At 52.5% G+C, this 15,707-nt stretch overlaps 2 protein-coding genes across 2 annotated transcripts; both read right to left on the minus strand.

Annotated features, from left to right (window-relative positions):
- Positions 1-3,123: 3,123 nt before the first annotated feature.
- BZA05DRAFT_402567 (Lon protease C-terminal proteolytic domain-containing protein) lies at positions 3,124-8,096 on the minus strand. Its single transcript, XM_051484119.1, has 9 exons — positions 7,577-8,096; positions 6,406-7,481; positions 5,813-6,326; positions 5,400-5,533; positions 4,380-4,911; positions 4,149-4,279; positions 3,893-4,016; positions 3,528-3,660; positions 3,124-3,464 (listed from the first exon to the last, which is right to left on the minus strand). The coding sequence occupies exons 1-9, from the start codon at positions 7,818-7,820 to the stop codon at positions 3,380-3,382; spliced, it is 2,973 nt and encodes a 990-aa protein (XP_051338284.1). The 5' UTR covers positions 7,821-8,096; the 3' UTR covers positions 3,124-3,379.
- Positions 8,097-10,055: 1,959 nt separating this feature from the next.
- On the minus strand, positions 10,056-15,141 carry BZA05DRAFT_339335 (sister chromatid cohesion C-terminus-domain-containing protein; the record flags this gene model as incomplete). The annotated part of the gene is made up of 4 exons (XM_051480929.1): positions 10,056-11,063; positions 11,122-12,099; positions 12,152-12,259; positions 12,316-15,141. The coding sequence occupies 4 exons, from the start codon at positions 15,139-15,141 to the stop codon at positions 10,056-10,058; spliced, it is 4,920 nt and encodes a 1,639-aa protein (XP_051338285.1).
- Between the last annotated feature and the right edge of the window lie 566 nt (positions 15,142-15,707).

Genomic DNA, 15,707 nt, shown 5'->3' on the forward strand with positions numbered 1-15,707 from the left:
GCGGCGGGTAGAGAACGCTTACGCCCAGATAGGTATTCCTCATCCCCCACTCCCCCCGAGTACCTAGAGTAGTACCTAGAGTGTACATAGAGTACATCCTTCGATAGTCAACTAACTATCATTTCTTTCCATGTAGGAATGGTGAGACACGCCCGCTTGTAGTTAACGGCTACATACTGGCCACTGAACACCCATGACCGACCACCGACGATGATTGGCGGACGGCCAACACTCTTCACTCACTCCTCACCACTCTCCCAGTCCCCCCCCCGGTCTGCGCCCTTAGCCCTACATGCGACGGAGACTTTCCGCACTTTCACCTTCGCAGGTTGTTGTTGGAAATTGGGGCTCTGGAGTCTGGAGTCTGGAGCTCTGGAGTCTGCACGGACTCACTCACCCACTGGCAGTGCGCACCATGGGCCACGGGCCAACTACTCTAGCTAGCGTGCATAAGATGTGCATAAGATGTGCCAGATGTTTGGGAAATCAGACCATTTTTTTTCCTTCTTTCAGCTGACGAAGGCCCATAGCCCATGGGATATGTAGGTAGGTCCGTAGGTATCGGTGTTTGAGTTTTTGTGATGGATGATGGGGATGGGATAACTCTGCTCTGCTCTGCACTGCACTGCAGCTCTATGAATCATTATACATACCACGATATGTATGTACGTACCACGGATCCGTGGTTTGCGGAACTTTGTCCCGGCGTGCGTTCCATTTCAATTGGTAAAAGACTAAGGTTTCGGCGATACGGTACGGTGGATATCTACTTGGGTATGTACTCTACTTGGGTGGTTGACGATGAACGGGCTCCCCAGCGGCCAGCGACCAGCGCCCATAACTACCTAGGCGTGCATATGTGAACCGCATACAGTACTACAGTACTAGACTACTAGAATACTAGTTACGGACGGATTTGTCCGTGGATGGATGGATGGACTAGAACGGCTCACGGCCTACGGACAAGGCCTACGGGCAGGGCGAGATGGATCATGGGCGGGATCATGGGCGCGCGGGATATGGTAGGTAGGTACTGACTGAATGGTGAACCTCATGCGGGCGAGAACTGCGGGTAAGGACTGCGGGATAGGACTACGGTATAGGTAGGCAGCTATTGGTGGCTATTGGTGGCTATTGGTCCGCGGGAGAGTGATGGACGGACGAGGAGACGGACGAGGAGACGGACGAGGAGACGGGGGGAGGGGGCGGTTCTGGCTCTGGTTCGGGTTTGGCGACCCCCAGAGTTCACTGGGGTGAGATGACCAACGGGCCATGGAGTTACAGTACGAGGAGTGTAATCGTGATCTTTGGTTGTAATTTGCTGTTGACATACATGCCTCTACTCGTCCATCCATCCATCCATCCATCCATCCATCCATCGAAAGAGTGAGTGAGTACTATGGAGATCATTGCGTGAATTTACCGGTGCTTCTAGCGTACGCACGTAAGTCGCCGAAAACCGGCAGCGTGAAATTTGACTCCACTGAGCAGTGGGGATAGGTACCTAGAGTATCGATCAGTCATCTGGATTCTGGAACACCATCTCCAGCAGGTGGTTACCGTAGTTGTGTTGTGTTTCTACCGACCTATCCACTACCACCACCGCTCCACTCGATTCTCAAATATCACTGATGGATCATGGGCCACTGCAAACCTCGCCCGACACTCGCCCAAGCATGTCAACTCCATCCATCCATACTAAACATACGCGGGGGACACGCGCAGTCTGTTTTTCGAACAGGCTCGAACTCTGCTCCAGAATCCAAACTCGATACTTACCTGAAGGCTGGCATGACATGTATGATGTAGGTATGTAGGTACTCCAACCCACCGTCCCACCGTTCTAGCGATACCGGTACCCGTATGTACGATACCCAAGTCCCAGCGATGCGATATCGGTACGTACGATACCCACCTGAAAGTTGAAACTTCCTCACACGCTCACGCATCACAACAGTGCATCACTCGTTTTTTTTCCCGGAAGGCCCGGCTACCGCTATGTACCTACTAGTACTAGGTAGATTGCTCGGAACCCACTCGGACACTCGGACACTCGGACACACAGACGGCAGAGTCCAGACGCAACTACCTTCGGTACTCCAGAATGCGAGTTACATACGAGTCTTGTCCGCTTGCTTGTGGAGCGGTCTATTCAGTCAGCTCCGCACCCGCACCCTCTTCTGCGCACGCTAGACATGCAGACACACATAATCGTGTCTTCAGCATCTCAGCTTCAGCATGCCCCGAGACCGACAGACGCACCGACATTCCGACCGACAGATAAACACCTACCGTATCCCGCTCGCCGGTCCCCGTTCGCTCACCGGAAATTAAAGCCAAGTTATCACTGATTACTGATCAACCCCACTGATCAACCCCCCAGGCCACAGACCACAGCCGCGCGGTTAACTTTACGTGCTCTTGGGGCCTTAGCTACATACATGGTGGGGGCCACTCCCCCCACTCCACTCGGCTGCCCGGATATAATCTACATACACCTGTTGCTTGCCTGCGCGGGGGCGGGAGGGAGGGAGGGAGCGGGGATCACTCGTTGGAGTACCGTGGACGCCTAGTTGCGTGTTGGCGGCGGCGGTGGTGGCCTCTGTGTCAGCCGGAGCTGGAGCTAGAGCTGTAGGTGGAGCTAGAGCCGGAGCTTGAGCTTGAGCTGGAGCTGGAGCTGGAACCCCATTACCACCGCCGAGGGGATGGAGGGAGGGACAGCAGCCGTTACATGCACGCATGGGCAGGCAGGGTACACATACACACACACATCCACACATACGATATTCTCCTTTTCTCCAGCCTGCCTCGCATCAACGGAGGAGGAGGGGGGGGGCTCGGGTGAGCCATACATTTCCGTCGATTGGCCTCGGATCCTTCGATCGTACCACCTCGTTACATGGAGTGCACACTCTACCTATGTACACTACTATACAGTTAGTACTCTACCCCGCCGCTCTCTCGCTTCGGGGGGGGGGGGATACCTATTACCTATTACCTGCGTGTCTATTCTGGGTCAATCAGACCGCGGCCCGCAAATATCTCGCGAACCGTACCCAGATCCAGAACGTTGGGCTGGGGGCTGGCCGCTGGGCCAAGATCTCGGTTACAAGTAGAGTGGGATTGTGGTTTCCAGAACGGGTACGTGTGAAATTGAAATCGTATGGTACTATGGCGGAAAATAAAAACCAAAATGCAGCGAGACACACGTTGAATGGGTAGATAAAGCGAATAAGAATAAGCGCAATCATGAAGAAAAAAAACCCTGCAGCAGAACCAACTTCGCCCGCCCGCCCGAATACTCTCTACCATTCGTCCGTGCATAATCACAACCCGAAACTACCAGGATTCGTTGGAATCAAAACCTTTCTCTCCGTGTCTAAAGCCTGCTTTCCAGCATCGACACGTTTTCATCTCCCACCGTCCATTCGGGCCAGACATACTTGAGTGCCTCCCAGATGTTTCTGTACATCGCCCGTCAGTCATACCATCGTCCCGAGCCAAAGACCAAAAGAACGATCACTCACCTAACGTAGAGGATCTCCATTCCATCCTTGACCTCCTGCGGCAACTCCTTGACATCCTTCCGGTTGGTGGCGGGTAAGAGGACCGTTTTGATGCCAGCCGAGAGTGCGCCAATGAGTTTCTCCTTAATACCGCCTGTTGATACAGCCTGCTGTTAGCCACTGCTTCCCGTAGTAGCACTATATAAGGTAATCGATAATGTAGGAAAATTAATTGCTCGGTGGGGGTCGTATTGGCTCCGCCCGCCACCGCCACTCGTGTGCATGGTCCATGGGTGGATGGGGAAGGAAGGGACGAAAGACAGAAATGGGGAATAACGAGTAAATTGGATTGAAAAGATAACTGGTGTAAAAATAGGTGAGCTTACCGACGGCAGTTACTTTACCACGAAGGGACATTTCACCAGTCATGGCAAGCGTCGGCGGAACCCGTCGCTCAGCGAAAAGGGAGATCAACCCAACCGTGAACGCCATTCCAGCGCTTGGGCCATCCTGATAGCGTCAAACACACGTCGTTAGCTTCGTTGCGGGTGCGGAGCTCAAGCTCGAGCGATAAGGTTGATACTCTAGAGAGGATGGGCGGACGAGCTGCAGAGCCGAAAGGAGAGTTTATCGATCACTTACTTTCGGGACTGCACCGGCGGGACAGTGCACATGTAGATTTTTGTTCTTCATGAGATCCTCATCCGGATGGTGTGTTAGACCGAGGACGTAGGCATGGGCTCGCACCCACGTCAAGGCGACTTCAACGCTTTCTGTAGCACCGACCCCGCTGTCAGCGACATGCACCCGTCCGGCAGCGCCGGGAACGAAGAGAATCCGCCGAAACCACCGCCAGATGGATTGCTGACGTACCCTTGATAACATCGCCAAGTTTCCCTGTCAGCTGCAACTTCCCCGTGCCCGGCATAAACGAGCTTTCGATGAATAGTATGGCGCCTGTGCCTCCGATGCTGTACGCTACAAGCCCGGTGACAACGCCTGGCTTATTACCACGCTCCGCGATCTCGTGATCATACCTTTCTATCCCGAGTATGTTCTCCAGGTCCGAAAGCTCGACTCTACGCTTGTATGACGCTAGGTCATTGAGGTCTTTTGCCTCCGAAAACTCGACAGCCTTCGCGCGACAAACGCTGCCGACCTCCCTCTCCAGATTCCGGACACCGGATTCCCGAGTGTAAGAGGTGATGATCTTGAGGAGCACCTCGTCAGGCAGTTCTACTAGATCAGGGCTCAAGCCGTTCGATTTCAGCTGCTTGGGGATCAAGTATTGTGATGCGATGTGTTTCTTCTCAACAGACGTGTAACCGCTCAGCTGAATCGTCTCCATACGATCCAGCAGCGGCGGCGGGATTGTGTCAAGTGAGTTCGCTGTAGCGATAAATAGCTACACATCGGGTTAGCCAGGCTGGTCGAATGATATTGAAACATCAGAAAAGGAAATATCAAACGAAACGTATAAGCGAAATGCTAACGGCAGTTTCTAATTTCCCGAAAGTATCTTGTCGCTAAGCATGTCGCAAGCAACCATGCAATCCTGCGTCCCCCACCAGTTTATCCGGCGGTATCACTGCTAGGATCTGGAGGAGAATGACTTCGAGTGACACTGCACCACCGCCTCGAGGACCAACGATGGTGCGTGGGGGAGTCGGGAGGGCATTTGCAAAAGACGTGCAACCGAGGTGCGGTTTGTCACAACTGGACTCGCACTTGGGGCTGTGGGTGGGTGGGGGAGGGGGGGGCGTCTTTGGCCAGTCACGGCCAGAGCGTAGAGGAGGGGCGGAAAAATAAATAAAAATTGCGGGGAGCAACAAGGAGTAGGGATGACGCATCGGAGATTTCAGATACGATAGGACAGGACATATATGGACTTACCACTTTAGACAGATCGATGGGGATATTGATGTAGTGATCGGTGAAACTCCAGTTCTGTTCCGGGTCGAGCACTTCAAGCATAGCTGCGCTTGGATCGCCATGGAAATTGGCCCCGCCAACTTTGTCGATTTCGTCTGCGGAATTAGAGACCCGTCAGTCACAAGCTCAGAACTTAAGTTTCCGGCTATCCGGGATGATATTTTGGATGCACCGAGAGGGAGAGGGAGAGGCTGGTATTGGATGCAGTGCGGGTGGTCTGACAGGCTCATCAATTGGAAAGGACCAATGGCCTTGCCACTTTAACGCTGCAGATCATTCCTCTGCAACAGCTGATCCATGTACCGACGAACCTGTGCATCTTCTCTCACGAGAGGCCGAAAAACAAACAAAACAAACGAAAAGAATGCACTCACCGAGAAGGATGACCGGATTAGACACTCCAACCTTCTTGAGCGCATTGACGATCACACCGGGCATTGCTGCCACATAGGTGCGCCGATGGCCTCTAATTTCCGCCTCATCACGCACACCTCCAAGCGAGATACGGTGAAACTTCCGACCTAATGCGGCAGCAACACTCTTCGCCAAACTTGTCTTTCCCGTACCCGGAGGCCCGACGAGCAGCAAGATGGGTGACTTATCGATGATCCGTTGCTTGGTTGGATTGGATGGAGGAAGCTCGAACGCTTTCCCTTGTTTCACATCACTAGCTTTCACCAGTTCCTTGCCGCCAGTCTCGGGCTCAGCCTTCGGTATGGCCAGCTCGCGCTCGAGTTCGAGTTGGTGCTTGAGCCGAAGAACTGCGAGGTATTCGAGAAGACGCTTCTTGATTTTCTCCAAGCCGTAGTGGTCGTCGTCGAGTTGCTTCCGGGCTCGCGCAAGCGTAGTATTGTCGAGATTGTCCTCCGTCATTTTCGTCCACGGTATCTGCAGCAAAATTAGTCCGGCTGCTATGGGGATCGGGTGATATTTCGTGATCGGCTCCACAGGGTATGATTCGCCTTACCTCGGCGAGTGTTTCAAGATACGTCCTACAAACACCGTACTCTGCCTGTACAGGACTCATCCTCTTCAAACGCAGCATCTCTCTTTTCGCTACCTTCTCCGCTTCAGGACTCAACCCTGCATCCTTCAACGTTTTCGCCAATTCTTCCATCTCGTTGTCTTCCTCCGCATCTTCTTCGTCACCACTTCCACCCACACCAGAAGCAATCCCACGTCTTCCCCTTGCTCTGGTGCCTGTATTGGTCCTCCGACCATCCACCACAATCAAGTGCGGCAACGGGATTTGGGTATTAGTGCTATTCCTCCTGTTATTCGCGGCTTTGATGAGATCGACCTGTCTCGTCAAAATAGCGACTGCCTTCTCGAGTCTTTTCGGCACGGTGACCGCCGACAAAAAGTCCAACCGTTCGGGAAACGATGTTTCAACAGCGGATATCATGAAATCCGCCAACGAGCCTGCATCATTCGCGTCCTTCTTGGCGATGAGCACCTCAAGCCGCCGCGCAACCATCGGTGGCAAACCGGCACCTCGAGAATTATTCGATCTCAGCAGCGAGATCAGCTCCCTCGACAGCGACTTGAGCTGCAAGAACAACTCCATGGTTCCCTCGTCGTTCGGCGCGATGGCGTCATCGACAAAGTGCTCAACATCGGCTTCGATCCACGGCGTTCTTTGCCGACACTGCTTCACAGCAAATCGACTAACACCCTCCACCACCACCGCCATGCCGCTCTCGGCCGTAGCAACATCTCCGACCGTAGACTCCGTCGAGCTCCCCTCTAACCCGACGATCCGCGCGACAGTACCATGCGTCCACAGCTCGTCGACGGTAACCGAGGACGGATCGATGTTTAGCACTGCTGCCTGAAACGATTTAGTGGAGTGGGTGCCCCGCGACGAAGAATCCTTCTCGTATTCATCGCCCTCTTCGTGGATCACGCGCGTCGCGTCTTCGGTCGGCGGCCGTAGGGGAATACACCCAATTGCTACGTTCGAGGCATCGAGCGTCGAAGAGTTGTTTGAGAGTTTGTTGAGGAGCGCGGTGATGTCGCGTCGGTCCGAGACGAAGATCCGGACTAGTTATGGTTTAGTTGCACGTTCTATTCCGAGCTTTGTGTGTGCGCGCGCACGGAGCCCTGCGTTGCAATGGGACGGAATGGAGGTAACGTACGGACTACACCGGGCAGAAGAACGGTGCCGTAAGGGAGTGCAATGAGTGGAAGTGTACTGGGCTTGATGATGTTGACCATTCTAGATGAGATGCGGAACTGAGTGATGAGGTAGTGAAGCTGTTTTGCGATGGACAATGCAGAGTAATAGTTGATGTTCGTGTGACAGATTGCTGTTATGGAGGTTTTGGGGTGCTGAGGTCGGGGAGCTATCATAAGCGTTGTCGGGACCTCGGTAGAGCACATAGAAGTGCACGCAGCGATCGACGGCCGCCACTTCCCCTGATTTGTCGCTGCTCTTTAACCTGTTTGGGAGACGTGGCAGTTCACGTGTTATTTCGAGAATCGCCTAGAAATCCGAGGAACAATTGAACGGTTTCAGCAGCTATATTTCATCATTCCTTCAGGAATTCTGCAGGTTCGTGATAGGAATAGTAGCAAATAGGCAGAAGCTGTGCTCGCAGGATTTCCAGAGTCGGAAGTGCACGATGTAAATACTAGGTATACCTAGTGAACCCAAGGCTTTAGAGTGCATGCCGGCAAGGCGCCGACCCCCGGCAGGGGCTTCTCGCGGGGTTCTATCGATGAGCCTTTATCGTTCCCCGTAGGATATCCGATCATTGGCGGTGATCACAGCAAAACTGCCCTGACTCACACTCCATCACCCGGACAGGCTGGATCCGCATCCCGACGTTACCCCGGTTGGTGTCATGAAGGCGGCACACCCTCAGCAGAGTCACCATCTATACGGACACACAAGCAGCCATTAGAAGGATGACCCACGACACCCCTGGCCCCGGCCAGAAGTACGCCATCCAGGCATGGAAGCACATCGCCACCAGGCCGCTGCCACCTCCGTCACTCGCATACCTAAGGCGAGGCATCACGGGAACCAAGTGGAAAAAAGCTAAAGCATGAGCCGACGCCAGAGTCACCAACAAGAAGTACCGGTTCAGCAGAAAATCTGGCCAGAGACCGGGCCCGACCCCAGCCATGGCCTCCAAGCACCTGGCCTCGAGGTTTTACCAGCTAAAGACAGGACACTTCCTCACAGGCCAGTAGGTACCTCCAGTATGAGCGACCAGACGCCCGCTGCGGATGGTGCCGCTACAACACCCAGATCCGGGAGCACCTCTTCGAATACTGCTCCGAATGGAAGAGCCAGCAGAAAGAGCGGTGCAGACAGGCCATCCTAGACTTCCTCCCCTTCACTGATGTGGGCGGGCGGATGCCAGAGGCTGCTGAGGAAGATGCAGTAAGTGGGGTATCCGAGTGGGAGCTCAGGGAGCGGGAAGAAAGGGAGGCGGAGCTGAACGAGAGGAGGGGGAGGGTGCTGAGGTTGAGGAGCCAGGGTCACTCCTGCTGTTCCTTCCCACAATCTCTTTCATGGCATCCCCCGATGAAGAGGCAGGAGGCGGGACGGAGTAGGAAGAGCCACACGGAGCTGCTCGATGAAGTCGGGTTGGACAGTGGCGTGGAACCGGAGTGTGTACATATATTGCCATGATCTACTTAGGTCTCAAGTAATTACTGATTAAACTGCAAAAAACGGTGGAGACTTTTCTATTCCGGGAATTTGCGTAGCCTAGGGGGGAATCGGAGCACTGGGAGATCGATCTTGTGGGACGCAGAAGAGAGACCGGAATGTCGAGCTCCAGATATCTGGATTCTGTGCTTTTTCCGACGGAGATGCGAAGGGGGAGCGAGGAGGCGGTACGTGCAGATCCACATAGGAGGTCTAGGAAGAGGGGGAGGAGGAAGGCTGATGCGAATTTTTCTTTTGCGATTTCTTTGGGCACTTTTGCACTGGTGGAGTTGGGTGGTGCTGGTATGTACTCCAATGAGCCTGAGACTGATGAATACCTCGGGATCCCGTACAGAAATGGGAAGCAATTGGGAAGCAACTGCCAGGGGACGAGAACTGAATGTACTACCTACTAGGTATACTGTGGTCAAATATAGAAATGATGAAAGAAAGAAAGAAAGAGAAACAGTACCGTTCCACATGAATCATGAAAACATCTAAAACGCAACGCAACGGCGACAAGTAGGTACAAACATTGTACCCATGAACGTGGAGAGAGACAGCTAACTACACCGCAAGGCCCACAACACGCAATTGAGGATTACAAAATCAAGTAGGTCGGTACGGTAATGTCCTATGTAAGATGCCACAACTTCAAGCCAGGAGAAACTCTTCTCATGTATCCTCCTTCCCAAACCTGAACCCAGCGCCCCAAACATCCGCCCCCCAGTACAGTCAGCCGGTAAAAACATGCAAAAGAGCAAGAAAACTTTAGATTTGCGAAAAAACAAATGAAGTCCCAAAGAAATTCTGAAAAAGCTAACAAAAGACAGACAAACCAAAGACGCCGTGAAAACACCGCCCGAATACCCGTAATAATAGTAGTAATTGTACATGCAGCACATCTAAAAAAAAACAAAAAACAATGTACAGTCCGGAGACTTAACGATCACCTCTTACTTCTTCTTCTTGGCGGGAGCAGCCCTCCGTTTTTTGACCGGCTTATCGGAGGGATCTACACTGCCCTTTCTCTTCTTCTTAGGGGTGTTGGGTGACGGTCGATCGCCGTCCTCGCTCACGCCCGGCGTATCGCCCCTCGCATAGTCCAGATTGTCTTCGTCCTCGCCTTCAGCGGCAAGTTTGAACTCGCTGTCCACGCTCAACATCTCGAGGAACTGACGGCATTGCTCCATCATATCGTCGCTGGTCTCTAGCCCCTGTGCCGTCCCCTCAACCTGCTCCCACACCGTCTGCATGTTGACGTTCGGGTTGCGACCAGGCACCTTGTTCATGGTCGGATCATTCGCCTTGATTTTGCCGATCTTGTAGTCCCGGAGCTTGTTCTCGTTGATTCCGAATGCCTTTCTAAGGTAAGTCCTGGCGGCCCACACCATCATCAAGATAGCTGCTCCGGTCGATAGAAGTTTCAGGCGCTGTGGGTTGACGGTCTTGTTTTGTGGCTCCTGCCCGTTCTCAAGTTTGATGAAGAAAATATCCGTCTCAATGGAATGTGCTACCATGACACCCGTGTTCGCCACCACCTTCTCCATGGTTGTGATGACCTGATACACCTCATCCGTGGTAGCGAAATCCAGGAAGGCCAAGTTGCCAATGACGAACCTGGCATAGTCGAGATGGGTCGGAATAACTTCAACGTTAAGCTTGATTGGATCGAAATCGATGCTTCGAATGATATTGTCGAGCAGCTTCTTCTTGACTTTCCTAGTCCCCTCCTTGACGATGTCGTAGAGCGGTCGAAGTTTGGCGACGTAAGGATCAGTAGTGGCACCAGCTCCGTCGCCGATGATGTTCCTCTGATAGATGAAGCACGTGCGCACGCCGTCCATATAACCGCGTTCGACGATTGTTTCATGTTTTGAGTGGAGGGTTTTGTGCTCCCTGTAGGCGATCTGATTGATCTGCGACGCCGTTGACGTCTCAAGAGCGACTAGGGCAGGGACAAGCTAATGGATCCAATCAGCATTCAATTCCTCGTGATCGTCCGCCAGGAGCGGTGCGTACCTCTTTCGGATGAACAAGTCCCTGTCTTAAAATGCTTGCAATGACCTCCGTAGCAACGATAGCATAGGTATCCTGACTACCCAACGCGATTGCCGTGATTTCCTTTAGATACCTCTGGGCTAGACTGGTACTGACACCATCGTTCTGATTGATGTATGCGGCTTGTGTCAAACGTCCCGGTTCATCTTGCTGATCTCCTTTCTTGTGCTTCTGGTCAGCACCTTCTTCGCGTGCAAATTCGCTCCGTGATTCTTCCAGCCCAAGAAAACCCTTGATGCCGGACAGCACAAGCTTCATCTGATCCTTCTCTTGCTCTTTGAAAACTTGGTCGAATATGTTCAGCACCTGTGGCATTAAGAAATGAGCGGCATGTGTTTGGCACACGTGACCTAAACTCTCAATTGCGGCCTTCCGGACAGACGGCTCAATGTCGGGTGCGCAGAACGGAACAATTGTTTCGGTGATGAAACCAGATACATCGGTTACTTTCCGGTCCGAGAAAGACGATTTGAACTGTGCGACCGAGCTCTCAAAGTCGCAATAGTGTCCGAAAAGACCGAGGATATATAGAGTCCGAACCACTCTTCTCTCCTGGGACTGGTCGGTAATCGGCTTGCCAGTGGCCTTCTGGACGTTACTGATACATGATATAGTAACCCGAATCAGACGAGCTGGGTCGTTGGTGATACCCGCAATCGTCCACAGGCAACTGACAACTTCACGGAGCTCTTGGGATGGCAGTCGAGTCAGGTTCTTAAGCAGATTCGATTGCACCTCCAGCAGAAACGCATTCTGCCGGCTTGTAAGGATGTGCAAGGCGTGTCTGTAAATCACTATCACACTCCTGAACAAGTGCAAATCGTTCGAGGTCAAGTTTTCGGTGTATGGCTGAAGCATCATCAGTTGAGCGGGTGTGAATAGCTTGGGGTCGGCCTTCGCGAAAACGGTCAACGTTTGAATCGTGCTTTGTCGAGTTCCCTAAGTGCGCGCAATTAGTGAGAGGCCGACCAAAGCCAATTGTGGGCTATACCTTGTCTGAATCGCCCTGAAGATTCAACAAATCGTCAAACATCGATCCGATCATCCTCTTGCACACTCGGTAATTTTGTTCGGAGTTCTTGCCGTCTTGTTGGAGCAGCTGTAAACAGCGTTAGCATCTCCATCTTTCTGGCCGCTTCGGTACGAGGGACTCACCGATTTGATGACGTCGTGCAAGGCGGATAGCATGATTTCCTTTTGCACAACCTGAATGATCACAGCAACTCGTTCGCTGGCAACGAGCTTCATCTGAGGAGTGATATCGACCGGTGCATCCGACTCGTCTTCGGGAATTAATGAATAAAATGGCGCTATCCATATCTCCTCAAATGTCTTACGAGCTTGCTCCGCCACTCCCGCATCATTGTCCTTGATTCTCAGCACCAAAGCCTCTGCAATCATCACCCTGAGATTTTCCTTCTTCGAATGCAGGTATATGTCCTTCAATATCTTCATGGAGCGTTTCCGCACGGCCACACCGGTATCGACAGACCTCTCAATAATAGTCTTGCAGACCAGACCCTCGATCTCGGGCTTGATTGCGATGCACTTTCCCAGCAGATCCACCGCAGAATCGCGCACGAGTGGGCTGGCATCTTGCGCTTTCTTCATAATGAACGGGATGACTTGGGTGCGATTCAGAATTGTTGGGTCCTTTCCGAGTAGTTGGGTGATGGACTTCAATGCCTTGCTTCTCGATTGTGCCTGATTGTCATCCATGCATCGAAGCAACCGGTTGAATAGTTGCTCGAAGAACTGGCAAAACGGCATGTTGAGCACAGTTAGCGTATATGCTTGTCGGATCTGTGATGGCGTAAATGAACTCATGTCCATGTCATCATCCCATTCTCTATGGATGGTCATCTGCTTCAAATTCGACGCACATCTCGACACATCGCTCTCTGAATCATCAACGTCCTCGGCTACCTTGTCCCACAGCGTGCAAATCCTGGAGCTCCATACGGTGAGGTAGTATCCGCAAGCGCTCTGGAGAGTATTGTCGTGTGTGCGAGCTGCGAACAGATGTTCAAGAGCAATCCTAAATGGTCCTTCCCAGTCCACCAGCTCCTCCTCGAGCGCAGCTACAGCAGCGGCCCGATTAGAACCGGTGTCAATCTCAAGGTACTTATCGATGAGTTGAGACATTTGAGGATCTCCTCCCTCCCGGTTTCGACGCCCCTCCCGCAAATGGACGACCAGATCACAGATACCACTTCCCATGACACCAAGCATATCTAGAGCCATTGTTTTTGCAGTGACGGCCTGCTTTTCGCCGTCGATGATGTTGCACATGCTACGGGCTAAGCTGCGAAGGAGAAGCTCTGCGGCCGGCCATTCCGGAGATCCCAACACAGCCAGGAAATCCTCCGTGAAAATATCCAGCAGATGTCTGTAAGGCTGGTCCCCAGTTTTCGTGGTATTCATGGCCTTCTGAACTAGATAACTGACAATCGAGCTGGAAGTTTTCTGCGCATCGTCAAGAAGGGGGCTGCAGAGATGATGCAACTTCGTCACTGTTTCCTCCGGGCTTCGGTCATCATGGTCGATATCGTCCAATTCATCCTCCGGTTGGGGTTCTCCGTCTTCGTTCGATGCTAGGCCACGTTTCTTCTTCCGCGGCTGATATGTACCACCAGTTTGAACGAGCCTCATGATCAGCGCACTGACCAGCTGGATGTTCTTACCCCCTTCGACCAGTTTGAATTGCCTCGCTGTAGCGCGGTTCACTGGCAATTTTTCCAAATTGGCAAGGATCTGCTCGAAGATGATGTTTGATCTCTGCTCCGGATAGCGGGCGAAGATCTTCGCCAGGATATCCATGGCGGCCATCCGAAACATCTCAACCCTCTGGATGCCAAACAATGAGTCCTTCTCGTTACTCGCATTCTCCACAAACACTATAGCAGCCGCCATGTACAGTGCAGAGTTGATGGCCGATTCTGTGGCCTCTTCGTTGGCGACCAGTTGCGAAAACAAAGTGATGACATTCGTGACCTCATGAAGAAGACCACCCAATATCTTCTTCTGAGCGAACGCAGATTTGAAGGGCCCTGGTTGATCGCCTCCGGATCTCATCTCAATCATCGGATTAAGTGCTCCTTCAATCAGGTTTTTGATGAGGAGAAGCACGCTCGCCAGCAAATCTTCGGAATATAGTTGCTTCTCTTCCCTCCCCCCAACCATTATCCGTAGAACCGTCTTCGCAGTTTTCAGTCCATTGTCCACAGAAGCAATCCGTGTCAGCCAGTCTTCGATGTCATATTCCGCCAGATTTTCTGGTGGCATGATATTTTCTGCGTCGGTCCTCTTCAATGCGTTTTCGCAGAGCTTTTCGAGCCTCATGAGGTCGTCAACGGGCACCTGTGCGAACCGCTTAACTGAGATGACTTTCTGTATTACTCCCTCGAGTTTTGATTGTATGGCTGTTGAGAGGCACGGTTCCGCCGTATTGACCACCCAGAACCTAGAGGACTCGTGCGCTTCCGCATATCTACCCGACGTATCTCCTTGAAGGTTGTCCTCAGCTTGGAAAATGGAGTCGACGAGGTTTATGAGCGCCGTCAACGAGCCATCTGCCTTTGCACGTTGGTCTACCCCCCCGACTATAGGACCGTTGTCGCGATCATCATCAGAGTCGTCCCGCCTGCGTTTCCGATTATTCTGGGTAGAGCCCGGCGTGAACGGTTTTGATTGCTTTAGCCTTTGATCTAGCTTCCCATACTTCGTATACTCAGAGCGATCGATATGCGGCGACGGCTGGAGAACTACAGCTTTGGCCACCTGAGCGGAAGCGGAAGATGTTGGCGACGATCCATAGACACCGTTTGAGGGCGCATGTCTAGGCTGAACTGGAGTCACGACCGGTATCTGAACCTGGAATGTTGGATATCCATTCGACGGTGACGGATGCGGACTGGGTCGAGATGGCTGTAGATAGACTTTCGCAGGCGGATTCCCATAGCTGTAATTCTTCGGTGTCATCGTTGCAGCGGAAGGTGCGGGTCGAGGAGTAGAAGGTGGTTTTTGAGCTGGAATAACAGGCTGTTTTGTCGGTGTTGCCACTAGGATGGCATTTGTTTCCTGTTGCACCGGCTGTGCGATTGTAAACCCGACACTGGACCGTCCCAGCACCAGTTCAGCAAATTTGCCTGCGCCAGCATTGCGCAGCATGTCCACCGCTATCTGGTTCGAGTTATCAACATGATCGGTGCGATGCGATACGGATTTGAAACGACTGGCCCAGGCAACAAGGTTAGCAATATGATACATTTTCCCTCTCAGCCCACTCGACTCACTATGTTGCAGACGCGGCTAGGAGCTGCGATGAAATATCTTGTACATATTTCCCGACAAACTTCGAACCCGGCCTTTCTTCGAATCGTTGATTGAGGAGATCGAGCGCTTGCCGCGAGATTTCCCGTTCGGCATCCGAGTGGTAGAAAGACAACCCAGAAACCGTGGAGATTGTCGGTATAGGGATCATGTCTATACCGGCATATGTGTTAGCAAACAAGGGACCATATCGACTCTCCGGACATCCCACACAT

This window comes from Tricharina praecox (assembly GCF_024521635.1).
Source record: "Tricharina praecox strain CBS 144465 chromosome Unknown BZA05scaffold_17, whole genome shotgun sequence".
Taxonomy (NCBI): domain Eukaryota; kingdom Fungi; phylum Ascomycota; class Pezizomycetes; order Pezizales; family Pyronemataceae; genus Tricharina; species Tricharina praecox.